The sequence below is a fragment of the Lynx rufus genome, unplaced genomic scaffold (assembly GCF_022079265.1).
Source record: "Lynx rufus isolate CCGP_SWC_20201006 ecotype Redwood Valley unplaced genomic scaffold, mLynRuf1.p SCAF_6, whole genome shotgun sequence".
In the NCBI taxonomy this organism is placed as follows: domain Eukaryota; kingdom Metazoa; phylum Chordata; class Mammalia; order Carnivora; family Felidae; genus Lynx; species Lynx rufus.
The window spans coordinates 8469109-8496151 of NW_025814878.1; the positions used below are offsets into that span (position 1 = coordinate 8469109).

Genomic DNA, 27043 nt, shown 5'->3' on the forward strand with positions numbered 1-27043 from the left:
CTCATGCTCTGTCTCTCTCTGTCTCAAAAATAAATAAAACATTTAAAAATTTTTTTAATTAACTTTTTTAAAAAGTACTCATTTTACATCTGCATTATTAATTAAAACACCTTGTTCCATTTTTTATCATGTAACCTTTTTTTGTTACCCTTTTCTATATAAAATAAGTTTGTTTCTCAAGAATAGATAAAGAATGGCCTAGACTGAATTAAAATACCAAAGTAAATGTGATAGTCACAGGTCACTCAATAAACAAACTGTGAACCGAAATTGACATCAGTTTAATTTTATTGCATAATCAACTAAACATTTCAAATCAAACAGATACAACTTAAAAAGTCTCTAGTTTTTGCCTAAATTTCACATTTCATAAATTGCACAATATTTGTAAGATACTCATTTTGATTGTTTCATAATTGAGGAAAGGGGAGGCAACAATTCTGCCAGATGGTTAAATTCACCGCGGGATTTCTGCTCCCATTTTCCTAATTTGAAAGCTATAAAGCGATTTTTATCCCAGTATAAATTCTAGATAAAAGCCATATACTTTGTTTACTTCTCATATGAAACATTAAGGATGACCTGGAAGTAAACGATAGCTTTGTTACTAAGTTAATGCTCTCCTGAAATCTTAACTGGCTACATGACAATTGCCAGATTTGTTAAAAACCAACTTATAACTAATTGGTTATCCTGTGAGAATTTTTTCTTAATACCTTTCTTCCTCCTCTCTTCCTTTCTTCCTAACTGCTTTTTTGCCTCCCTCCTTTCCTTGCCTTTCTTTTTCTTTCTTTCTTTCTTTCTTTCTTTCTTTCTTTCTTTCTTGTTGGCATATTACATTAGACAGCATCAATCTATAGACATCATTAAGAATAATTGTCCTTGAGGAACAATGGAAAATAAATGCTAAATAAAAATAAAAAACAGAATGCCGTACAGAATCTCTTACTGTGTAAAAATTATTATGTTCTTGAAACATACTCAGACACTATTAGCTGTGAGCACTGCACTGCAGAAGCTAAAATAATAGTACATTTTTCTTCATGAAAAATCCCAGTGTTCAGAGAAACAAACAAACAGCAACATAAGCTAAATAGTCACTATATCAGAAATGAACTATAGGCCTTTTGAATAATACTCCAGTGAACTTGTGTCCTTACATGAAGAGGGACAGCCGTAAGCATCTGGTCACTGAAGCTCTCTGGTGCCCATATTTGGGAATGTACCTTGTTTTAAGAGGGTGGCCCTCTGTGGAAGTGGACTCCTTAAATAAGTGTCTGCACCAAAGACCATATGGCATGGTTTAATCATTGTACAAAGACTCTTCATAGAATGTGAGGTTGAAATTCGTAGAAAAGCAAACAAGGGATGATATCTGATGAGTCGATCCAGGAAGGAGCAATCTTCATGGTTGTCGCAATGATAGACTTCCTCCCTACCGACCCCCATTTGTCTGTGAAGTCACAAGAGATGGTCCCTAGATAAAGTGCTTTCCCCAATGGCTAACTTTATATCTAAGAAATAAAATATATCCAAGGAAAAATGTAAGCTTGGTGTTACTAAAGTTTGTTTTTTAGGTCAAAGAATTGGGTTTGCTGGTATTGCTTGTCTAACAACATAACAGTGAAGGAGAGTTAGATGATCTTAGTAAACCCAAGGATTTCGCCTCAATGATGTAGATAACTATTCTTGGGGAAGGCACCAAAAGAGGCTGGGGTGGGGGGAAAATAAGTGTCAAAATTGAAGTGTCCTATAACGCCCACAGAGTTTCTCTTCCTTTGCTTTGTTCCCACACTTGTCATAAATGAGTGCCATCAAGGAACTTTAAAATCTCTGTTCTGTCACTTTTGTGCTCATATAATCCATTAAAAATCCAAGACTATAAAGTGATTCATGTCATTCCGAGGAAGGTAAAATTAAAATTCTTTAGGATAGATTTTTTTTTAAAGTGACATAGTGATTTTTCCCCCTTTATAGTCACATTGGACAGTGAATGAGGATTGTAAACCACAAATATCTAAAGTTTTAATTTTAGTCTAAAATATTTATATACTGTATCACAGCCGAGTCTCAGATAAGAACCACTGTCTTTAATAACGTTCAGGTTGAGTTAAAAAAAAAAACAAACACATAAATATATACCTTTTTGGAAAACATTACTATTCTGTGAGACAAAAGGAAAAAGTGTATTCAAAGAAAATGTGTTTTACATTTTCTGCATTGAATTATATACAGTGCATGAACATAATTCAACTTGGAAACTCATCAGCTGTTTGGGCCATGCCCTCAAAATTCCGTTTAGCCTGTCTGTAATTTTCTTTCGGGAAAAGCCAAGAAAGGGAAGAAACAAATTAAAAACAAAAGCACCCTCCTCAGGAATCTGGGAATGCTTTTATAATTGAGTCATAGGCAGGTGGGGGCGGTGTGGAAAAGCCCACTCGAAGACTGTTGTTGGACCAGTGGAAATCCGGGCGGCTCAGACTGTGCGAAGTGCTGATGGTGTGAACCGAGCTGGAGGAAGGGAGAGTCACCAGCTGACTGTCAGTTTCCACCGGAAGTGGTGGACTTTGCAGGAAGGGATGGAAAGTTGAAGCCCTGAAGCTTGATTTTCTTGGAAAGGAATTTGCCTGCTCCAGGGAAGCTTGTCGCTGGAAAGTGAGGCTGGCCAGGCTGAGGTTGCTTCGCCGTTCGCAGCCACTGTGGCGGTAAAATCCAGTTCTGTTGAGGCCATGGTTGTAAGACCTAGACCGCCGGCTTGAACTCCACTGCGAGATGGGGGCACTGGCTCTTCTTCGAGACAAACAGACACACAGAGCCCAAATAAACCCTCCAATTACGAGCACAATTGTAATGGACACTGAGAAGGACGTGATAACATCCTCTGAAACAAACAAACAAAATCAAATAGGTAATTTCATTTGCAAATGGGTGTTCAACTAAAACCACAGGACAGAGCACCAACAGTAACTATGGAGTACATGATTAATTGAAAGCGATTTTGAATTAGGGAAATAAAAGACTGCGCTAGGTCCATATATGAATATCAGCTGATATGCTTCTATTTTTTAAAGCAAAAGGATCTAAAGCAACATTTTTAGCTGTAGCATTACACCTTGCTGATGCTATTTTATCACCTGTAATAAATGAGAATAGTCTTTTTGTTTTTTTAAAGGTGATTCTTCAGTTCATAAGTGTTTATAAGGTTGCAAATATAGTCCTAAGATTATTTCCTCTTGTGCTGAGGCAGTAATAACGTTTCAGAAATTGATAAAGGATTTTGTAGTCAAATTGACTTTGCCGTTTCCTGCCTCTGCTTTCATCAACCCCAGCGATGTCTCCCACCTGCAGGCTTCATGACGTCTCACTTCCTGTGGTCATTTTGTAACAGGAAGTGCTGAGCTAGAGCCATCTGGTGGGCTGACTGATTTATGGTCTATTTCCTGAACTCCTGGATTGTAACCTGTATCTCTGACTCATTGATGACATGACCCATGCAGACTACTGTGCTCTTTCTTGGACCATCATTTCCAGTCCATGCTGCTGTCATGCCCTCACTGTGATAATGACAGTTTTGTCCCCTGGATCCATAGAATCTCTGTTATACACCAGTATCCTTCCATTCACAGAACTTGTATTTGTTCAGATTTCCTGTTCAGGGGGTAGGGGAGTTGGTTTTCCCCAAATGGAAATTCTATCTTAATGCTTTTTCTTGTGAACTAAAAACCCCTTTTTGAAGAAAACTGGGGAGCAGAGCCCCTGCTTTGAATGTAAAGACATTCTGCACATCAGAAGACTTCTCACGTCTTATCACCAGCCTTGGAAGACCCCACCACATTTCCCCATGATCTAACCCACAAGTCATGCTGATTTTCTCACTATCCCAGAGCCTGTCTTTTTCTCTCAAGCTCTGTGCTTTTCCACGTATTTTTCCTTGTATCTGGACACAACTTTTAAATTTCTGTCTGAAAAACCTGTTCTTCAAGATCCATTTCAAGTATCACTTTTTGGTTTCATCAACAAACATTAGTTACTGTTTCATGAACAAAAATTAGTTACCGTGAAGTAAAGAGGTATCTTATCTCATTGCTTATCTAGGGATTCTGTACTGAGAGGGCCAGGGACTGGAAATTAGCTCAATGAGGTTTTGAGATAGTGAAAAAACAAAACAAACAAACAGAGAGGCTGCAAATGCTTTGAAGTTCCTCCCTTTGAGAGGTAGAATCTACTTCCCTGCCCTTGAAGCTGCGCTGGCTTCACAGCCTGCTTTTACCAATGGGATGCGATGGAGATCAAGTTGTGCAAAATGCAGCCTAAACTCCAAGAGGCCTTTCAGCTTCCACTCCAGCTGTTGTCAGAAGCCCTGTAATTGCCAGCGCCCAACAAACCCAGGTTTGCCTACCAGATGATGAGAGACACATTGGGCCAGTTACCCCATTGCTCCGGCCAAGACACGGCTACCTCCAAACACATGAATGGGGTCTTCCTAGATCATTCAGGTGTTAGCCTAACAACTATGACACATGAGAGAAGACCAGCAGAAAATCTATCTAGCAGACTGATCCCCATCCAGACTACTAACCCACAGAATTGTGAGCTGAATAGATGATATTTTTAAGCTGCTGTTGTAGCAGGATTCTCGCACAGAGAGTCGTGACACCGAGGCCTTTTAATTTCCAGAAAGCAACTTTATTCCTGTGGGCACCGCTCATTTGGGTTCGTACCCGAAAGAACTGAGCACTGAACGTCACGTGGCATAGTTTTTTTTAGTGCATTTTCTATTTCTTTGTCTCCCATATATGGTAACACACACAAACATGTAGTCTGATTAAATGGTCTCAGTTTACGAGGTCATGAGGGATGTTGTCACATAGGTGCATAGCCAGGTTATCTTGAAGTTTTGTGGGTTGTTTTGTTCTGGGTTTCTCCTTTTCTCTCTCTCTCTCTCTCTCTCTCTCTTTTCTCTTTAGGGAGGGGACCCTACCACACTATGTTTTGGGGTAGATTGTTATACAGCAAAAGTTAACTGATTCAAGATTCCCAACTCAGCTTTATCTTTAACATATTGTATGATTTTTAGGAAATTTGTTTGGACTCATTTTATTATGTTTTATTTATTTTTTATTTTTTGACATTTATTTATTTATTTTTGAGAGACAGAGCGTGAGCGGGAAAGGGCCAGAGCGAGAGGGAGACACAGAATCTGAAGCAAGCTCTAGGCTCCAAGCTGTCAGCACAGAGCCCAGTGTGGGGCTCGAACTCATGAACCGTGAGATCATGACCTGAGTCGAAGTCAGACACTTAACTGACTGAGCCACCCAGGCACCCCTCATTTTATTATGTTTTAAATGAAGAAGTTAGATTTTATGGTTATCAAGGTTATTTTCAGGTTATTGTTGCAATCTATGATAATATATAGAAAATATATAATGCAAAAATAGCAAAACAAACCAATGCTAATAAATACATAAGACTACTCATTGTTCCTTAATCTTAAGATATAGAAGCAATTAGTGTCCTTCTACCTTATGTTCATATTTATCTCCTGCGTCAAGACTATGTATGTTTTGTTCTACTTTCACAATTACCTTCACAAATGCTTAGATCAAAATCCTCCAAAGCAGTCGCTTAAATCAAATCTAAACAATAAATTCTTTGTAATAGGAAGAGGACTCTAAATTATAAGATGATTTAGAACAGCTCTGCTAGACCAAGTATTGTTCTCCCAAAATGTCTCATAAAAATAATATTGACTCATAGCCTTAAAATTCAATCTCTTGCGACAGAGATTTTAGAAAATTAGGCTTTATCTGGAAACAACAAATAAATAATAAATACAGTCAGAAATTAAAATCAGACTCATTGGTTATATAGTAAAATTCAAAATTCACTTGTAACTATCAGTGCCCCCAAATATTGGGAACCTAAAAAAGAAGTTATAGGAATTCTGGGTTGCCAAGGCAATGATAGCTGTGTAAATCAGAATGTCCCAGAATTTCTTCCAAAAAAACAATAGAGAACAAGATGCACAAATAAAACGATACAAAACCCATGCCTTCAGCATAATTAGAAGACAAAGAACATCCAAGCTTCAATTACCAAGAAAGTAAACTGATAAAACAGATATCAATACCTTCTCTCCCATGCTTCTATCTCAAGTCTTCATGGAGAGAAAGGATGGTTCCAGAAAAAGTGTAGAAATGATGAAAAGGTATTCTGTTCCATAAGCACACCCGACTATAGTAAAGGGATATACAAGTGCGTGCAAGAATGTGAAAAGACAGGGGTGCCTGGGTGGCTCTGTCAGTTGAGGGTCCGACTTCAGCTCAGGTCATGATCTCACAGTTTGTGAGTTCAAGCCCCGCATTAGGCTCTGTGCTGACAGCTCAGAGCCTGGAGCCTGCTTCGCATTCTGTGTCTCCCCCTCTCTCTGCCCCTTCCCTGCTCATGCTCAGTGTCTCTCTGTCTCTCAATAATAAATAAATGTTAAAAAAAAAAAAGAAAAAAAAAAGAATGTGAAAAGGCAGCCTTGGAAAGTAATCCTTCCCTTAGGAAGAAGAGGGTAAAGTGTGCAGTCAAAAGATCTCATCTTGTAAGATTCTATTTACAGGAAGTGTCCAGAAGAGGGGTAGGGAAACTATGGGGAGAGCAAGCAGATAAGTGATTGCCTAGGGCTGGTGGGTGGGGTGGGAGGGAACGGGAGGGAATACTAATGGCCATGGGTTTCTTTTTGAAGGCCAGAGTGTTCTCAAATTAGATGGTGGCAATGGTCACACAAGTCTGTGACTATAACAAAACCATTTATTGTACGCTTTAATGGGTGAATCCTATGGTATGTGAATTATCTCAATAAAGGGGTTAAAGAGAGAAATGACAGAGAAAGAGAGGTGCTTTTTGGAAACCACACAATGAAAAAGAAAAGAGGGAAGAGTGAGGGGAAAATTTTAGAGTCCTTCAAGACAAAAAATAAAATAAAATAAAAAACAAAGGACACATAATTCCTCCCCACCTCTGTCCTCTAAAAGTCAACCAGTAAAAACACCATACATTGCTACACTGAGGAAAGGAGGAATCTACAATGACTCCCGGGATTCTGGCATGGGCAGGCAAGGGTAGATATTAGCATCATTCATCCAAACCAAGAAGAAATGTAAGATTGTGGAAGATGCTGAAGTTGAGTGCCCCTGAGATACTCATTTGGAATCAGAGTTAAATAAATATGGAGCTTAAAGAGGAGCAGAATTAGGAATCTTTATAGTACAAGAGACTTGTAGCCATCATGGAAAGCACTTACACTAAAAGCAAGAGTGTGTTTAGAAGTGAGTTGAGAATAGATTTCCAGGAAAATCACAAGGTGGCAGAAGTAAACAAAGAAACAAAGAAGGACTAGTTTGGGAGGTCTGATCAGACAAAAAATATACTAGCACTGAATCTAAGTAACAATTTTAGGTGGAAGTGATTACCAGCTACTTGCCCCAGAGACATTTATCTATTCATTTATTTAACATATAAAACACCCACTAGATACCAAGCAGGGCTAAATTTATAGGCAAGAGTGAAGAAAACAAAATGTTAGCCCTGGTGGAGTTTACATCCTATAAGACTTCAATGAAGGTAAGAAAATGTCCTCTAAGCCTGCAATAAGGGAGCCGTTGGCCACTTTGCCCAGAGCAGATTGAGGTCAGATGATGGAGGATTATGAGGGCATCTCTAAAAAGTTCAATGTCTCTACTGTGGGCAGAGAGAGCAAAAAAGAGCCTTGAACAAAGTGACCTAATAGGGAGGATAGAATACAAAGCTAACCATGATAAATGATCGACAGACCAAGGCCCAGAGAAGGGAAGATAGTTGAAACAGGTCTGAACATTCCTGCCACGATCCAGATACCCAATAATAATAATGACTTAATGTGGGAAGTAACCATAAGAATAGGAAAGAAAACACTTAGTCACAAGAGACCCAAAGTCAAAAGAACCTAAAAATTATTCCAAAGGATTACCATCTAAAACACTAGAAATAAGACATGGGGGGAGTGGGGCTATAAACTGAGGTTTAGAGGTTCTTGCTCCTAAGATCTCGATTATGATGTTATTTTCTAGCAGTGATTTAATAATTGGATTAAATCATAATGTTTTAGAAAAATTTCAGTATCTTCTTACTTCGTGAGATTTATATGCCTTTACTATTTTATGTAAGTTTACGAGACAATAGATTTGCTCAAATTTTTATTGTTTCATAATCATTAACACTAAATTTCCTTTAAGTTTTGGCTGCATAAATTCTGTACCTCACTGAAAATGTGTTTTTTGCTGTTGTTGTTGGGTTTTGGGGTTTTTTTTTTTTTTGGCTTTTTTGTTTGTTTGTTTAATTTTAGAGAGAGAGAGAGAGCAAGCACGAGTGGGGGAGAAGGGCAGAGGGAGAGAGAGAATTTCTACACTGTGCAGAGCCTGACACAGGGCTCAGTCTCACAACCCCGGGATCATGACTTGAGCAGAAATCAAAGAGTCTGACACTCAACTGACTGAGTGACCCAGGCACCCGTCACTGAAAAATTGCTCTAGAAAATAAAGAAAAATCATGAGCTACTCAAATACTCGATAGAACTAAGTCTTTTGCCTTCTTCTCAAGTAAGTAGGTCTCTGAGTCCAGGCAGTTTACTAAGTTTGGTACTTTGGCTTAAAAAAAAACAAAACAAACCTAATTTTATCTATTTCAGTGAATTTTTGTCAATCTTTTTTTTTGTGAGATGTATTACATATAATTTGAATAATTCATTATTAAATGTTATTAAGTGATCAGTCATCCCTAGAAGAGTTTCTTTATAGAATAGTTTATACCCTGGAGAATCCATGAGTTAATTACGATGAGAAACACATTAACCAAAGAATCTGGACAAAATTACTCAGAAATGCTATCTTCCTATTTAGAACAATGAATGAAAGATATACCAAGGTTCATCTAGATGTTGTACTTTTGAATAGGAAAATAAAGCATTAGGTAGAGATCTAGTAGGCAAACTATTAGCTCCTTGAAGTTCTATTATTCCACCCCAGAAAGTTTTCATTAAACCTTTAAGTAATTTTGGGGCACCTGGGTGGCTCAGTTGGTTGATCACCTGACTCTTGATTTCGACTCAGGTCTTGATCCCATGGTTGTGAGATCGAGGCCAGCATCAGGCTCTGCACTGAGCATGGAACTTGCTTAAGATTCTCTCTCTTCTCCCCCTCTCTCTCTGCCCCTCCCCTGCTCATACTCTCTCTCTCTCTCTCTCTCTCTCTCTCTCTCTGTGTCAAAATAAATCAACATTAAAAAAAACTTGGGGAGACTGGGTGGCTCAGTCGGTTAAGCATCCGACTTCAGCTCAGGTCATGATCTCACAGTCCGTGAGTTCGAGCCGCGCGTCGGGCTCTGTGCTGACAGCTCAGAGCCTGGAGCCTGCTTCAGATTCTGTGTCTCCCTCTCTCTCTGACCCTCCCCTGCTCATGCTTTGTCTCTCTCTGTCTCAAAAATAAATAAACATTAAAAAAAATTTTTAAAAATACTTTAGGTAATTTCGATATTTGGAGGAATATAATTTATAAAACACGCAATCTTATTTTTATTTCATGATTTTGTTAAACACTATAGTATGTTTCTATTTAATTAACTTAATTTATAGGCACTGTTTTGCATGTATCATACCACTTAATTCTCAAGCAAACCCATAAGGGGAATACTTTATTTCTTAGGTGTGTTGTAAGAAAATATTAATCTAAAACGTAAGTGAAGAACTTAAAATGCATAAAAAATGTACTAATTTAATACCAGATTTGGTAGCCTGTTACAAACAGAAATACTTGGGGGAAATTGTGTTAAGGCAATATTATGCATTCTATAGATAACATTCTCCTGAATCAACAGCCTCTACTGGAGAATTTGAAATATTAACAACTTCAGGGGCACCTGGGTGGCTCAGTCGGTTAAGGGTCCAATTTCGGCTCAGGTCATGATCTTGTGGTTCACGAGTTCAAGCCCCACATCGGGCTCTGTGCTGACAGCTCAGAGCCTGGAGCCTGCCTGAGATTCTATGTCTCCCTCTCTCTCTGCCCCTCCCCTGCTTGTACTCTGTCTCTCTCTCTCTCAAAACTAAGTAAAACATTAAAAAAATTTTTTAATTAAAAAAGAAATATTACCTTCAGATATAGAATTATAGATAAGGGGTTTCAGCTAAAACTAACTCTTAAACTCTTGAACTCTTCTTGGTTCAGAATCCTCATTTTAATGATACTGAAACAGAGTCTAAGTTTTATGTGGTAGAACTAACACTTGATTTGTTTTGATGATTGAATACTGACAGCTAGCATTGGTCAGGGACTATTGCTTTCACTCATAAATGGAATAAAATGAGAAGACAAATATTCAAGTTTGCAGAGTATATGCCCCTGTTTTTCTGTAAACCAATGCTACCACTATGGTCTGATCGAGGATTCTAAATATCTCTGGCTATAAGCAGATATAATAGATGATATTAAAGAGATATATTCACTTCACTCCAACTAAATGGGGATAAAACTAGAATCTTTAAAGAGAAAATAGATTCAGTTACCCAATAAAGGCCTTTAAGGGTTATAGGAGTTCCTATAGATGGTCTCAGTGTTTGTATCCTTTGAGCCTCTCTATTGCTGTCTCTTCTGACAAATAAAATGTTCTCAGTGGTTTATCTTTATTGAAAAACAGCATAAGGTTTGGGGCGCCTAAGTGGCTCAGCTGGGTAAGCATCAGACTTTGGCTCAGGTCATGATCTCACGGTTCATGAGTTTGAGCCCCGCATCGGGCTCTGTGATGACAGCTCAGGGCCTGGAGCCTGCTTCAGATTCTGTGTCTCCTTCTGCCTCTCTGTCTCTCTCTCTCAGAAATAAGTAAAAACATTTAAAAAAGAGAAAAATAGCATAAGGTTTAATTTCAAGAAAAAAGTTAGATACTTTTCAAATGTACAATCAAGGGAAAATAATGTCTTGTCTCTGAAATCGATGGAGAAAATTAGCAAAGGCAACCAAAATACGCAGAGTAAGAAATATATTTATGTGCCAGATGACTAATTTCCAAAATATACTATTCTGATATAAGAAAACAAGGGTAATGTCCAAACTCTAGCAGACCAGTGTTATAGAATATATTCATTCATCAAAATTTTCTTAAATGAAAAATTTCAGTTTGTGAATAAAAGCATTTTTTGTGGCACAAAAACTAGAACAATATTTCTAGGAGTGCAATTTGACAATAAATCTGTTTTAAATTATTCTTCTTTATGGCTTTATAATATTTCTATATTATAATATTTATGATGTTATAATATTAAATATCATATTTAACACTGTAGATGTACCATCTATGCCTGAAATTTAGGGAAATGGCAGGCAGTATAGGTAATAATAACTCAAAATATCTTATTACTATTATAAATAGAAGACTGTATAGGGTTATAGAGATATCTGAAAAGATTAAATGATAAATTTTAAATGTACATGAGAATCATGAGAATAATATATATACATTAGTAATAAACCAGTTACATTTTGAATGAATATAAATTAAGATAAGATGGAGCAGAAGTTATAAAAGTCACAGAAAAAAATCATGCTGCTTTTATATGGATTTCCTTAATTTTTGTTGTTCACTTGAGTGCACATACCATGCAAATGGCTTCTTAACCCATGAAGTTAGTCAAATATTCATATTAGAAATTACCGTACTAATTCTTAGTATTTTTTTTTAACGTGTATTTATTATTGAGAGATAGAGAGAGACAGAGCGTAAGCAGGAGAGGGGCACAGAGAGAGAGGGAGACACAGAATCCGAAGCAGGCTCCAGGCTCCGAGCTGTCAGCACAGAGCCCCACCTGGGGCTTGAACTCACAAACCACGAGATCATGACCTGAGCCGAAAGCTTCACCGACTGAGCCACCCAGGCGCCCCAATCGTACTAATTCTTATGCTGCTACCATACGTGCAGAATTTTTTAATAACTATGAACTATAATAATGACATAAGAATGTCTAAGACTTGCTGAACTATATGGTAAAAAGCTTATCTTTTTTTTTTAATTTTTTAGTGTGTATTTATTTTTGAGAGAGAGTGAGAACAAGCAAGGGAGGGGCAGAGAGAGAGGGAGATGCAGAATCCGAAACAGGCTCCAGGCTCTGAGCTGTCAGCACAGAGCCCAATGTGGGGCTCAAACTCACAAACCACAAGATCATGACCTGAGCTGAAGTCGGACACAACTGACTGAGCCACCCAGGCTCCCCTTATCTATCTTCTTAAGCTCCCTTGCATCCAAACTGCATAAACAGTGTAAAAATCCAGAAAAGCAATAAGAAAGAAATGTCAAGTCATTTTTTTAAATTTTTTATTCAAGTTTAATTAACATACAATGTTCTATTAGTTTCAGGTGTACAAAATAATGATTCAACAATTCCAAACATTTCTCAGTCCTCATCAAGATCAATGTACTCTTAATCCCCTTTATCTGTTCAAGCCATAATTTTAGTAAAGCCTGTTCCAGAATGGTCTTCCATAGGGATTTTTTTTTTAATTCAACTGTAATTAATGATTTTTCTGAACCAAACTGGAATACAGAAAACGTATAATGAAAACAGCATCTCTTGGCCATGTAGCTTTAAATTTCATATATGTAATTCCATTCTGGCAGATTTTTGATAACAAATTCTGGAAGTCTTTTTTTTTAAATGTACTATTAAAACAGTATACCCAAAAAATATACACATATTGGCACAGATCCTTCTTTTTGAAGGACAATTTACCTTCTTATTTATCAATAATCTTAAGATCTCCCTTTGAAGGTAAAAGGTACACATTCTAACCTCAGTAAGGTAAAAATATAAATTAGATATCCTTATCCTGATTTTGTAATGTATATCTATACAACTAGCAAGGGGCTGGTATATAAGTCTTCAGTGAATAATAACTATTTCTACTAATGGTTGTATGACTTACTCAAGTCATTTGGTACTTGCTGACCTATAAATAATGGCCAGTATAGTATCTTTCAATTCTAAGATTCTAATATTGAATCTGGTTTTCAGTACATCAATGCTTCAAAGTCTGTCCATTAGTATTAAAATTTAGTAGAGGTCACCATCTAGTGGCTTTGAGTTGAATTGTTCCAAATCTGAAAAGTGATTTTATCAGTGTCAACAGAATGGAACATTGATCAATTCACAATACCTTTTGCAATTTTAAGAATCAGAAGCCCAGCTAATGCCAAATAAAGCTCTTCTGTTCTTGGTACCTTAGAGTATACAGGAGGATGATTCATGCAATAAGAAGAATTTGACAAAAATATTTTGAGAGAATAATAGGGCACAGAAAACTTGATTAATCATAATAAAATGAACAAAGTGTTGGTATTTTCTATGTGTAGCTTATCTGCCAGAAAATCCTATATGGTTTTTTCTCACAATATATGCAGAATTCAACTTCTATCTACTCTGTTGCCTCCCTAGTCCAACATGACCACCACCTCTGACCCTATCATTCCCACCATTCCCTAACAACCCTCTATTCCAATACAGTAGCCAAAGTGAACCTTCGAAAATAGAAGTCAAATCACACTATTCTGTTCTGAACCCTCCACTTCTCCCAGAGCAAAAGAAAACTCCTAAAAATTGTTCTTAAAGTTCCAAGTTGACCTGTTCCCAATTATCTTTGCTCATTTTTACCCTTCCTCTGTCTTAGCTCCATCCACACCACCCTCTTTGCTGTTCCTTCAACATACTGGATATGCTCCTGACTCAGAACCTTGCGCTGGTTGTAACCTATTTCTGAAATTCTTTCCCCAGGTATCTCTGTGGCTAACTTCAGGTTTTCATTCATACGTCACCTTCTTATATAGACTTACCCTGATTACCCTATTTAAAATTTCATCTTAATAAAATAAAATAAAATAAAATAAAATAAAATAAAATAAAAATAGATCTAACCCCAACTAATTCCAGAAGAAAAATCAATCCTTTCTAGAAAAAGATAAACTTACTTAGAGTCTAAAATTGTTTCTACAATGCTTCAGCCATTACTAAGCATAAATAACAAATTACAAAGCATTCCAAGAGACAAGACCAAATGAACAAAAACCAAGAGAATGACTATATCATAGAAAAATAACCATAAATTATCAAGATATTACAGTTATCAAACACAATTATTAAAATAACCATGAATTCATATGTTAAAGAAAATACATAACAAGTTGAACCATTTCAAGAAAGAATGGGACTTATAAAAATATTTGAATAAAAATATCTGATGAAAATTAGAAAATATTTTAACAGTTATATTAAAAATATGAAATATCAAAGCACATGATATGCACTTAAAGCTGTGCTTAGAAGAAAATGTGTACCTTTGGAGGCATAAATTTAAAAAGTAGAAAGGCTGGGGTGCCTATATGGCTCAGTCGGTTAAGTATCTGATTCGATTGCTGCTCAGGTCATGAAATCATGGTTTTGTGAGTTTGAGCTCCATGTGGGGCTTTGCAGTGACTGTGCAAAGCCTGCTTGGGATTCTCTCTCTTTTTCTTTCTGCCCATTACCCACTGGTGCTGTCTTTGTCTCTCTCAAAATAAATTTAAAAACTTAAAAAATTAAAAAAATAAAAAGAAGAAAGGCTGAAAAATCAATTATATAATCTTCCATATCAAAAAGCTAGCAAAAAAAAAAAAACTAAATCAAACACAAGTAAAATGGAATAATACAGTAAATAATAAGAGAAATAAATAAGAGAAAGCAGAATGTAAAGACATAGAAAAAAGAAAAGAAACAAAGAGGGAGAATTATCAAAGCCTAATGTGGTTTCCATGAAAAAAAATCTAATAAAAAATTGATTAACTGCTGATAAGAATGACCAACTGGGAAGAAGGGAAGGAAAAAGAAAAAGAGAGAGAGAATTACCAATATCAGAAATTAACAAGATGGCATTAGAACAGATTATATAGCCAGGTTCATTTGGTTAAGTATCTGACTTAAGCTCAGGTCATGATCTCACAGTTTGTGGGTTTTAGCCCTGCATCAGGCTCTGTGCTGACAGCTCAGAGACTGGACTGCTTCAGATTCCGTGTCTCCCTTTCCCTCTGCTCCTCCCCCCGCCCTCTCTCTCTCTCTTTCTCTCTCTCTCTCCCAAAAATAAAGAAACATTAAAAAAAATTAAAAAGAAGGAAGCCTCAAATAGCAGGCAGTAGGTGAATTTCCTAGTTTGAAAAACTTCTAGCCCGAGGACAGTTTCCAGTCTGAATTATGTGGGCAGTAACTGAACACCAACTGAAAATCTGCAGTATTTCCAATCTGGAGAAATAGAGGACAGAGGTTGTGGCAACCAGAGCTGTTTGAGTATGAGAGAGAAATTTTAGAAAAGAGAATACCAGAGAGAAGGGTCTCAAAATTTTATGGATAAACATATCCTGTAACTGTGCCCAACTCCAGAACTACACTGCATGTTTCATTTAGAATAACTAGAGAAAATAAAGAAATTAACTGAACCAAACTGAGACCTGAACTGCTTGTTAAACGACAGGCTTTATAGGTTTTTGTGGTTTGAGTTCCTACTATGTTATTTTCCCATGAAAACAAATGAGAAAAAAAGTAGTCTTCAGGGTAATATAGCCGAATCCAAAAGCCCATTCTAAATGTTAAAGATACAATATGAAATTACTTGACATATGAAGAAACAGGAAAATGTGACCCATTCTCAAGAGAAAAGGTAGTCAACAAAGGCATAGCCTGGAGGCATCACAATCCTGGACTTCAAACTATATTACAAAGCTGTAATCATCAAGACAGTACGGTACTGGCACAAGAACAAACACTCAGATCAATGGAACAGAATACAGCACCCAGAAATGGACCCACAAACGTATGGCCGATTAATCTTTGACAAACAGGAAAGAATATCCAATGGAATAAAGACAGTCTCTTCAGCAAGTGGTGCTGGGAAAACTGGACAGCAACATGCAGAAAAATGAACCTGGGCCACTTTCTTACACCATACACAAAAATAAACTCAAAATGGATGAAAGACCTAAACATAAAACTGGAAACCATCAAAATCCTTGAGGAGAAAGTAGGCAAAAACCTCTTTGAACTTGACTGCAGCAACTTCTTACTCAACATGTCTCAGGAAACAAGGGAAACAAAACCAAAATTGAATTATTGGGACCTCATCAAAATAAAAACTTCTGCACAGCAAAGGAAACAATCAACAAAACTAAAAGGCAGCTGATGGAATGGGAGAAAATGTTTGCAAATGACATATTAGATAAAGGGTTAGTATCCAAAATCTATAAAGAACTTCTCAAACTCAACACCCAAAAAACAAATAATCCAGTGAAGAAATGGGCAAAAGACATGAATAGACACTTCTCCAAAGAAGACACCCAGATGGCCAATCATGAAAAAATGCTCAACATCACTCATCATCAGGGAAATACAAATCAAAACCACAATGAGATACCACTTCACACCTGTTAGAATGGCTAACATTAACAACTCAGGCAACAACAGATGTTGGCGAGGATATGGAGAAAGAGGATCTCTTTTGCACTGTTGGTGGGAATGCAAGCTGGTGCAGCCACTCTGGAAAACAGTATGGAGGTTCCTCAAAAACTAAAAATAGAGCTACCCTATGACCCAGCAATTGCACTACTAGGCATTTATCCACGGGATTCAGATGTGCTGTTTCAAAGGGACACATGCACCCCCATGTTTATAGCAGCACTATCAACAATAGCCAAAGTATGGAAAGAGCCCAAATGTCCATCGATGAATGAATGGATAAAGATGTGGTATATATATACAATGGAGTATTACTAGGCAATCAAAAAGAATGAAATTTTGCTATTTGCAACTACATGGATGGAACTAGAGGGTATTATGCTAAGCGAAATTAGAAAAAGTCAGAGTGGCTAAAATGAACAAATCAGGAGACTATAGATGCTGGAGAGGATGTGGAGAAATGGGAACCCTCTTGCACTGTTGGGAATGCAAACTGGTGCAGCCACTCTGGAAAATAGTGTGGAGGTTCCTCAAAAAATTAAAAATAGATCTACCCTATGACCCAGCAATAGCACTGCTAGGAACTTACCCAAGTGACACAGAAGTGCTGATGCTTAGGGGAACTTGTACCCCAATGTTTATAGCAGCACTTTCAACAATAGCCAAATTATGGAAAGAGCCTAAATGTCCAACAACTGATGAATGGATAAAGAAATTGTGGTTTATATACACAATGGAATACTACATGGCAATGAGAAAGAATGAAATATAGCCTTTTGTAGCAACGTGGATGGAATTGGAGAGTGTTATGCTAAGTGAAATAAGTCACACAGAGAAAGACAGATACCATATGGTTTCACTCTTATGTGGATCCTGAGAAACTTAGCAGGAACCCATGGGGGAGGGGAAGGAAAAAAAAAAAAAAAAGAGGTTAGAGTGGGAGAGAGCCAAACCATAAGAGACTCTTAAAAACTGAGAACAAACTGAGGGTTGATGGGGGGTGGGAGGGAGGGGAGGGTGGGTGATGGGTATTGAGGAGGGCACCTGTTGGGATGAGCACTGGGTGTTGTATGAAAACCAATTTGACAATAAATTTCATATTAAAAATAAATAAATAAATAAATAAATAAATAAATACTACAATATAAAAAAAAGAAAAAGACAAATATCATATGACTTCACTCATGTGAGGACTTTAAGGTACAATACAGATGAACATAAAGGAAGGGAAGCAAAAATAATATAAAAACAGGGAGGGAGACAAAACATAAGAGACTCTTAAATATAGACAACAAACTGAGGGCTGCTGGAGAGGTTGGGGGTGAAGAGATGGCTAAATGGAAAAAGGGGTATTAAGGAAGACACTTGTTGGGATGAGCACTGGATGTTATACGTAGGGGATGAATTACTGGATTCTACTCCTGAAATCATTATTGCACTATATGCTAACTAACTTGGATGTAAATTAAAAAATAAAAATAAATAATAATAAACAAACGACATAGCCTAAAATGCCCAGATGTTGGAATTAGCACACAAAAATTTTAAAGCAACTTGTATATTTATGTTCAGTGATGTGAAGGACAGTGTTCATAAAGAATGAAAAGTCGGAGGAGTGCCTGAGTGGCCCAGACAGTTAAGCTGCTAATTTCGGCTCAGGTCATGATCTCACTGCCCATGAGTTTGAGCCCCCCATGGGGCTCTGTGCTGAAAACTCAGAGCCTGGAGCCTGCTTCGGATTCTGTGTCTCCCTCTATCTCTGCCCCTCCCCTGCCCACTCTGCCTTTCTCTCTCTCTCTCAAAAATAAATAAACATTAAAAAAACCTTTTTTTAAAAAAAAGAGTGAAAAGTGAGAAATATCAACAGAAAATACAAATTCTAAGAAAGAACCAAATGGAACTAAAAAGAACATCAAAACTAAAAAAAAAAAAAAAAAAATCACTCAATGAGTCTAACATTACACTTAAGATGACAATGAAAAGATTCAATAAACTTAGAAATAGGTTAATAGACGGGGCACCTGGGTGGCTCAGTTGGTTAAGCGGTCGACTTCGGCTCAGGTCATGATCTCACAGTTCATGGGTTCGAGCCCTGCATGGGCTCTGTGCTGACAGCTCAGAGCCTGGAGCCTGCTTCAGATTCTGTGTCTCCCTCTCTCTCTGCCCCTCCCCTGTTCACACTGTCTCTCTCTGTCTCTCAAAAATAAATAAATGTAAAAAAAATTATAAAAAAAAAAGAAATAGGTTAATAGAAATCGTCCATTTTGAAAAAGAGAAAAAAAAATAATTGGTGGGGAGGAACAGAGCCTCAGGGAATTATGGAACAATTTACAAATATTTAATAGAATGGAGCTAAAAACTATTTGAAGAAATAAGACTGAAAATTTTCAAACTTAATGAAAGAAATGAGTTTACAGATTCAAGAGTCTTGAAATATCAAGCAGAAAATATGTAAAGAACTGTACACAGGCACATCATAATCAAACAGCTGGAGATCAAAGATAAAATTTTTAATTTAATTAAAAATTAAAATGACATAATTAACATTCAGAAAAAACAATTATTTGAACAACTACTAATCCCCAATAGGATACCATCATATTTCAAAGCAACAAAAAAATCAATCAAACTAGATTTTCTATATCCTGAAAATTATCTGTTAAGAATAATGGCGAAATAAATAATCTTCCAGGTTTAGAGAAAAACTCATGACTAGCAGAACTACATTAAAAGCTTTGCTAACATGGATGAAACTGGAGAGTGTGATGCTAAGTGAAATAAGCCATACAGAGAAAGACAGATACCATATGGTTTCACTCTTATGTGGATCCTGAGAAACTTAACAGAAGACCATGGGGGAGGGGAAGGGGAAAAAAAAAAAAGAGGTTAGAGTGGAAGAGAGCCAAAGGATAAGAGACTCTTAAAAACTGAGAACAAACTGAGGGTTGATGGGGGGTGGGAGGGGAGGGAGGGTGGGTGATGGTTATTGAGGAGGGCACCTGTTGGGATGAGCCCTGGGTGTTGTATGGAAACCAATTTGACAATAAACTTCATATATTGAAAAAAAAAAAAAAAGAATCTCAAATGAAAAAAATAAAAATAAAAAAAAATAAAAGCTTTGCTAAAGGAAACCCTTAGATTGAGGGGGAATGATATCAGCTAAAAGACTTAGAGCTTCAGGAAGAAATAAAAAACATCAGAAATAGTATCAGTATAAATATAAGACTATTTTCTTTTAATTTCTTTAAAATAAGCACAAACACAGTAGATAGGTGATACCTATATATACAGATTAGACTTAAAAGTTTTTAAATCTGCTCAGCAAAAGACACTTTAGAAAATAAATAAGCAAGTCACAGACAGGTAGTAAACATTTACAAGCCACATTACAGGTAATAAACATTGCCTGGATGGTGTGTTGGTTAAGCTTCGGATTCTTTTTTTTTTTTTTACATTTCTGTATTTTGAGAGGCAGAGAGAGACAGAGCATGAGTGGGGGAGGGGCAGAAAGAGAGGGAGACACAGAATCTGAAGCAGGCTCCAGGCTCTGAGCTGTCAGCGCAGAGCCTGACGCGGGGCTTGAACTCACCAGCTGTGAGATCATGAGCTGCGAGATCATGACCCGAGCCTAAGTCGGACACTTAACCGACTGAGCCACCCAGGTGCCCCAAGCTTTGGATTCTTGATTTCAGCTTCATCTTTCAAGCCCCACATAGGGCTCTGTCTGCTTCGGATTTTCTCTGTCTCCCTCTTTCTCTGCCCCACCTCCCTCTCTCTCTAAAATAAATAAATAAACTTTAAAAAAAAAAAAAAACTTCGCAAATATATATCTGACGACTGACTGACACCAGAATATATAGAGGACTTTTATAATCAATAATAAAAAGACAGAAGAAGGGGAAGGGGAAGGGGAAGGGGAAGGGGAAGGAGAAGGAGAAGGAGAAGGAGAAGGAGAAGGAGAAGGAGAAGGAGAAGGAGAAAGATAAAGAAAATAAAAATGCGCCAAAGAAATGAACAGATGCTTCTTCAAAATATATATTCAAATTCCCATAAGCACAAGAGAAGATGTTCAATGTCACAATCAGCAAATTTTTGTCTTTAAAGGCCCAGGGAGCAAATATTTTGGGCTTTTCAGGTCATACGTTATTGAAACTACTCATAAACATCATAAACACACAATTGTCCCAATAAAACTTTATTTATAAAAACAAGTCATGCATCATATTTAGCCAGTAAGCCATACTTTGCCAACCTCTGCTCATCATCATCAGGCATCAGGAAGATACAAACTAAAACCACAATAAGATAAAACTAAATACTGACCAGAAAGGCTACAATATAAAGGGTTGAAAATTAAAAAAGAGCTATTGGAAAAGATCTGAAGCAACTGGAAACCTCATATATTTTTGCAAAAAGTAAATTGCATAACCACTTTGGAAAAAGGCCTGACAATTTTCTATAAAATCAAACCTACACTAAAGCTATGACCAGCTCTTCCACTTCTAGGAAGCTACCAAGAATAATGAAAACATGTATCAACAAAAGACTCTTACAAGAATATCTGTTACAGCTCTATTCTTATAGCCAAAAGAGTAAATCCTATATTATTTCATTTATCAGAAGTTCTAGAACAAGCAAAGCTAATCTGTTCTAGAAAAAAAAATCAAAGTAATGGTTTCTTCTGGGGATGTTGCAGACAGGAACTGACTGGGATGTGGAATTAGGGAACTTTTTAGGTTTGTGATAATATTTAATATCTATGATTGAAGACAGAGTGATTCAGGTGTGTACATGTTTGTAAAAATTCAGCAAATGTTCAGTTACAATCTGTGCACTTCATTATTATTTATTTTACACATTTCATTATAGGTAAATTTGACTTTAAAAGGAAAAAAACAGAAAAAATATTGAATTCTGATTAATGATATACATGCTGAAGTAATTAGGAAGAAGTATACTGACATCTTCAGTCTACTTTGAAATGTAAGTGAATAGGGGCACCTGGGTGGCTCAGCTGGGTAAGGGGTCGACTTCAGCTCAGGTCACGATCTCGCGGTCCGTGAGTTCGAGCCCTGCATCGGGCTCTGTGCTGGCAGCTCAGAGCCTGGAGCCTGCTTCGGATTCTGTGTCTCCCTCTCTCTGCCCCTCCCCCACTCATGCACGCTCTCTCTCTCTCTCTCTCTCTCTCTCTCTCTCAAAAAATGAAAAAAACATTAAAACAATAATTTAGAAAAAACGTAAATGATAGAACCTAAGGGGTATGTGTATGGGTATTCACTGTAAGCATCCTTTGATGTTTCCCTATATTTGAACATTTTTATAATAAAATGTTGGAAAAACATATGAGAGAGTATCCCAAACAACTTTAAGGCAATATATATGGAAATTTAATTTAAGTGGGAAAAGTTTTAGAAAACACAAACTTCCATAACTCGTAGAAGAAAACGCTTCCTAACTTGTTTTATGAGACCAGCCTAACACTAGTACCAAAGCCCGACAAGACTATCGCAAGAAAAGACTATTATAGGCAAATTTCTCTCTTGAATGTAGATACAGGAGTTCTAAGGTCAGGGACCTAGTAAACGGTGCAGCCTTCTAGGCTCATGCTTACTGAATCATAATCTCTGATCATGGAGCCCAGTGAGAGATGCATTTTCAAATTTATTTATATAATTCAGATGCAGCTGCTTTAAAGACAACAATTTATAAACACTTGTTTTTCAAGCTTTCTGGGTAACTGAGATAAGGGAAATAATGGGTAGGCCATTAATGTGCAATGATGCACACGTGTCCAATGATGGACACATGTTTGTTTTACAAATACAAATTAAAGACGCATTTGAAATATAATAACATTGGCTTGCTTTTTAGGAGGAGGGAATATAGAGGACATCATTGGGGTTTGTGTTCAATAAACTCTCTCTGTCTCCAGTTTCTCTGAGAACATCCTGCTCCTATCTACAGAGAGTAGACCTGTAACATTTAATTTAGTGTATTAAATGTAGACATTTTTCTACAGGAAATAGAACTTTCAGCTATTAACCAAGGTTTTCTCCCCCTGACACTTGACTACCCAATAAATCAGTTCACAACCCTTCATCTCTTCAATTACTTTGGAGAGGATTCGTACGGTCAGCAAGCATGCATAGGAAAAGTTGATCCTTGGAATTTCTAACTGGATTATCAAATATGTAGAATGGATGAAAACCAAATAGGTAAAAACCTTGAAAAACAGTTGCTTTACTGCAATCACTAGATATTTTGAGAGAGATAAGAGTGTTCTGTTTGTTTGCTAGAATTTCAAAATGCTAAGAGTCTAAAGGGCTCAAAAACATATCTTTTTACTCTAAGAACGGTATTGGGAAAAATGAACCACAGTCTACAAGTCATGTCCTTGTCAATGTGGGTTGCCGTACAAAATACTATAGCCTGTATGGCTTAAACAACAGGTCTTTATTTCTCTTAGTTCTTTGAGCTAGAAAGTCCAAGATCAAGGTGTCAGCATGATCAGGGTCTGGTGCAAGCTTCGTAGCTTGCAGGTGACCTATTTCTCGCTGTGACCCCACTTGGCCTTTTCTCAGTGCATGCTCACAGAGAGTGGGAGAGAGAGCAATCTCTCTTCCTTTTCTTACCAGACCATTAAACCTTCCATGTAGCCCCCACCCTCCTGACCTAGTATGTGACTAGTAAGGGACTAGAAGGGATCATCACTCCATCTCTGCTCATGATGAGTTATAGATTGATTTAGGGAATCCCAGAGAAACTGGTATCCATTCTCAGCTTCCTGGGGTCCGAATGCGGTCCAAATGGGGTTTTCCCTCTGAGAAACCCTGGGTGCCTGACAGGCAGAGTAGAAGTGGGGATGGTAGACATTGGTACATCTGGGCTTAGGGCACTTGATAAACAGCTTAACCTCAAGAGACTTTCACAACCCTCGGATTATGGGAGAGCATTCAATACCACTGAGACAGATGGAAAAGTCCCTGAATAAAAGGCAGTAGTAGACTAGAGGGGACATGAAAAAAAGGAGAAACCATGCCATTAACAAAATTTGCATAGACCACATGAGCCGGATTCTACAGTAAGAGCCCTCAGCAGTGGAAGCAAGGGAGGAAAGGGCAATGCCCTAAAAACAGATGAGAAATACTTATTGGTAGATATCAGCAGAGACCAGAACATGAGGTCAAGAATCAAAGGCCCTCTCCTTCCAATACCCCTAATAGTCTATAATCCCCCCACCTTAGGCCCTTTCCAACCTTAGGGAAAGGTCCTAAGGAAGAGGAAAACAGGAAGATCTAAAGTCACAAGATTGAACATTATTATGTTAAATCAGGTCAAATTTTTACACTGAAAGTACACAAAACTTTAAAAATATCTGCCTCAAGACATTCACCTCTACAGATGTGGTTCGTGTGCTTTTGCTTCTGCATATATGTTGGTAGCATTTCTCCTGAACTCCCTGAAATTGTCCAACTACGCCTTGCTTATATCACTAACACCTAACACATTGACTAATACATAATGGGTGGCCAGTCAATGCTTCCGAGTAAACTAATAAACTGATAGGTGAATGAATGAGTGAGTTAATAAGTTAATGTGGGGAAAATGATGATTAACAAGTCCTTCCTAGGATTATCTCCTTCTGTGAATCTTCTCCGACTTACAGGAACGGATAAAGCATCATTTTTTTTTTCTCTAAGAAAGATTTTGGGACCATTTTTGCCATTTAAAAAAATTGTATATGTTTACTTATTTATTTTGAGAGAGAGACAGAGAGAGCAAGTGGGAGAGGGGCAGAGAGAGAGGGAGAGAGAGAATCCCAAGTTTAAGGATGCGTGTCTACTGTTTCATGGAGGCAGGATGCCGCAAATTTTACAGGTTCTGGTTCCTGCTGCTTTGGTGGGGAATGTTCCCAGAGAAGAAAAATTCATTAAAGAAAGCAAAAGAGAGAAATACAGGTGGCCTTCAGCTGTGTTGGCCTCAAACCACTTTTTTTGCTTCCTCTTGCGCTAATGACTGTAATGCTTGTACAACATTAATGAGTCCTAGTGGGTGATTACTATGAAAATGCAAGCTATTATTATTAGTAACAACCTGGTATCATTATCTTATTTTTCAGCATTCATTAAAGTAACCCCCCAAAAACTGATATTTGGAAAACAACTTTCCATACATCTTAAGTGCGTTAAGTTCGAGAAATTTATATATTTCAATGCGCAAGTTTTCCTTTTCTCAGCAATTCCATCTTTATTCTCTAAATTCGAAATTGGACACAATAAAAAATGCATGGTAATGTACTTGATAAGATTTTCAAAATAATATTTTTGCAGAGTCAGTGATCAAAATAGATACCAATTTAAATATAAAAAGAAATAAAATTTAAAAGGCCTACATTTATATTTTAGGAAATTTCTACATTTACTATATTTCTGTTTAGATTTTTACATTTTACACTTAGTAGTTTTTACCCCAGAAGAAATAATGTGATCTTTCATATATTTCCCCCAAATCATCAAACAGTATATCTGCTCAACATGGTTGCATTGGTTTTGTTAATGCTTATCAATGTAACACTCCCCTTCCTGGTTTTCATTATTTCCATCTATTTTCCATTGCATTCACCTACTAAGACAAAAAAAAAAAAAACCCTTTAGGAACTATCTTTGAAACAGTAAGTTCGAATTCCTTCTCAAGCACAAATAACACACAAAAAAATCAGTGTTTTTAGGATTGGTAAATAGACTTCAATTAAGCATTGTCTTATTAATTCAGGTTTATTTTATGATTATTGCCCATGTTTTAGTCAGTGGCTAGTGATTCCTTTCACTTAAGTAAACCTGAAACTTAACTTCAAATGGTCTGAAAAAAAAATAGATCTGGCTTTCACAGATTAATTTTTGTAGTAAGAGCTACTTTACTTTTGAATAATTTGTATAGTTAATTTTGTAATGATGAATTTGGTGTAAACAAATTCTAGCTATTTTTCAGTGTGTGTTTAATGCGTTCACTTTTCTTATAAATGAAGACAGCAAGCAGTATTGTAACAAATATATATAATTAAGACTCCCACAGTTTTAAGGCTTATTGGCTGTTGGGTTTTCCAAGAATTACTTATTACCAAAGCCATTCTTAACAGTATGCAAACATAATTTACTTTCTTCTTATTTTTTAATGATTATGTTAGGGTGTTCACTAATATCCCTCCTTTCCGGGCCTGAAGCAAACATAAAGGGTTGATAGTAAAAAAGAAAAAGAAAAAAAGAATTATTTCCCTTCATGCACATTTTTGTGATGGCGGACAGCTAGGTGCTAGGTGAGGTTGTTAGGGACAGTCAATATTGCTGCTCCGTTTCACTGATAGCTCCCAAAGCATCCCCACAAATCACAAAAGAAAGTATGAAATAGTTCTCTGAGGGAATTAAAAATCTGTTCTAGACAAAAAATAAGGCTATTGATCTCTTCATAAACCCCATTGATTCCTTTAAATTTTTCTTCTGAATTTAACTGAAATAGTCCCCCTTATTTTTAAAATATCCCTGAATCCAAGAATACTCGTCAATTTACATCTTAGTCCATGTTCCTTAGCATTTTCCTTCTTTAGCCTTGAACAGCTGGTAATTTTGACCTCAACTCTACTCCATTACTGATATTTAACTAGTAGCTGTGTCTGAACTCAGCCAAAAAGTACTTTTGTATTGTTTCTTTTTTCCTCTGTGATAGGCTTCCTTTTAATGTTATATGTAATGTTATTTCAAGTGAACTTTTTTTATTATAGTTTTTTCTTCCTTTAATTTCACAATAAGATTCCTTATTTTATCTATGACATCACAGTCCTTAAGTATAGATTTTGTTGTTTTGATTTCCTTTGGAAAATAAAGAGTATGACATTGACAATGAAAAAATAACCTCTTCAGCAAGTCTTGATTTCATTAAATAAAACATATACTTTATAACCTTAAGACAAATAAAACTTAATTTTCCAACAAAATCCACATTATCATATTCTAAACAGCAATTATTTCCATCTTTTCTTTTTTCACATTTTTATTCTCATTATTTTCTAATTATATTTTGTAACGCCAAAATCTATACTTGTTGCCCAGATTCTTCTTGAGTGTCTCCAAAACCCACCTTAAACACATTATGTGAATATATTTATTATAATAAACTTATGAAAACTTAAGTAACCAGTTTATGGTAAACAAACTAACTCAGAGATTTTCACTCAATAAATTATGCAGGACCTTTTCTGCATCCTAATTTTAAATTAAAAACAGTTAAAGAAAGTATCTTACCCCAAAAGTTTTCTGGCCATGGACTCCCTAAACTTGTTGTGTTATTAGCCATAATATCCACAAGAAATAGAAGAGACAGAAAAAAAAAAGAAAGAAAAGCCAGTTTGTTCGAAAGAAGCACTTTGATTCTATGTCTTTGTGGTTCAGCAAGAGAAAAATAATTTTCACACAACCCCTCATATACTTGGGTTTGCATAAAAGGAAACAAGTG

General features: G+C 36.7%; 1 protein-coding gene across 2 annotated transcripts; it reads right to left on the minus strand.

The window, feature by feature from the left end:
* Window positions 1-270: 270 nt before the first annotated feature.
* MYCT1 (MYC target 1) lies at window positions 271-27043 on the minus strand. 2 transcript variants are annotated; one of them, XM_047102431.1, is made up of 2 exons: window positions 26833-27043; window positions 271-2881 (listed from the first exon to the last, which is right to left on the minus strand). In XM_047102431.1, the coding sequence occupies exons 1-2, from the start codon at window positions 27026-27028 to the stop codon at window positions 2373-2375; spliced, it is 705 nt and encodes a 234-aa protein (XP_046958387.1). In that variant the 5' UTR covers window positions 27029-27043; the 3' UTR covers window positions 271-2372. The 2 variants fall into 2 exon arrangements, with proteins under 2 accessions (XP_046958387.1, XP_046958388.1); XM_047102432.1 differs by having other exon boundaries at window positions 271-2790; window positions 26833-26915.

Bases quoted from the DNA above. Each gene is read 5' to 3' on its own strand.
- MYCT1 (XM_047102431.1), bottom strand. From the start codon at position 27,028: ATGCAAACCCAAGTATATGAGGGGTTGTGTGAAAATTATTTTTCTCTT. The intron at 2,882-26,832 runs GTAAGATACTTT...TGTTTGTTTCAG, and splicing joins ATGGCCAGAAAACTTTTGGG to AGGATGTTATCACGTCCTTC.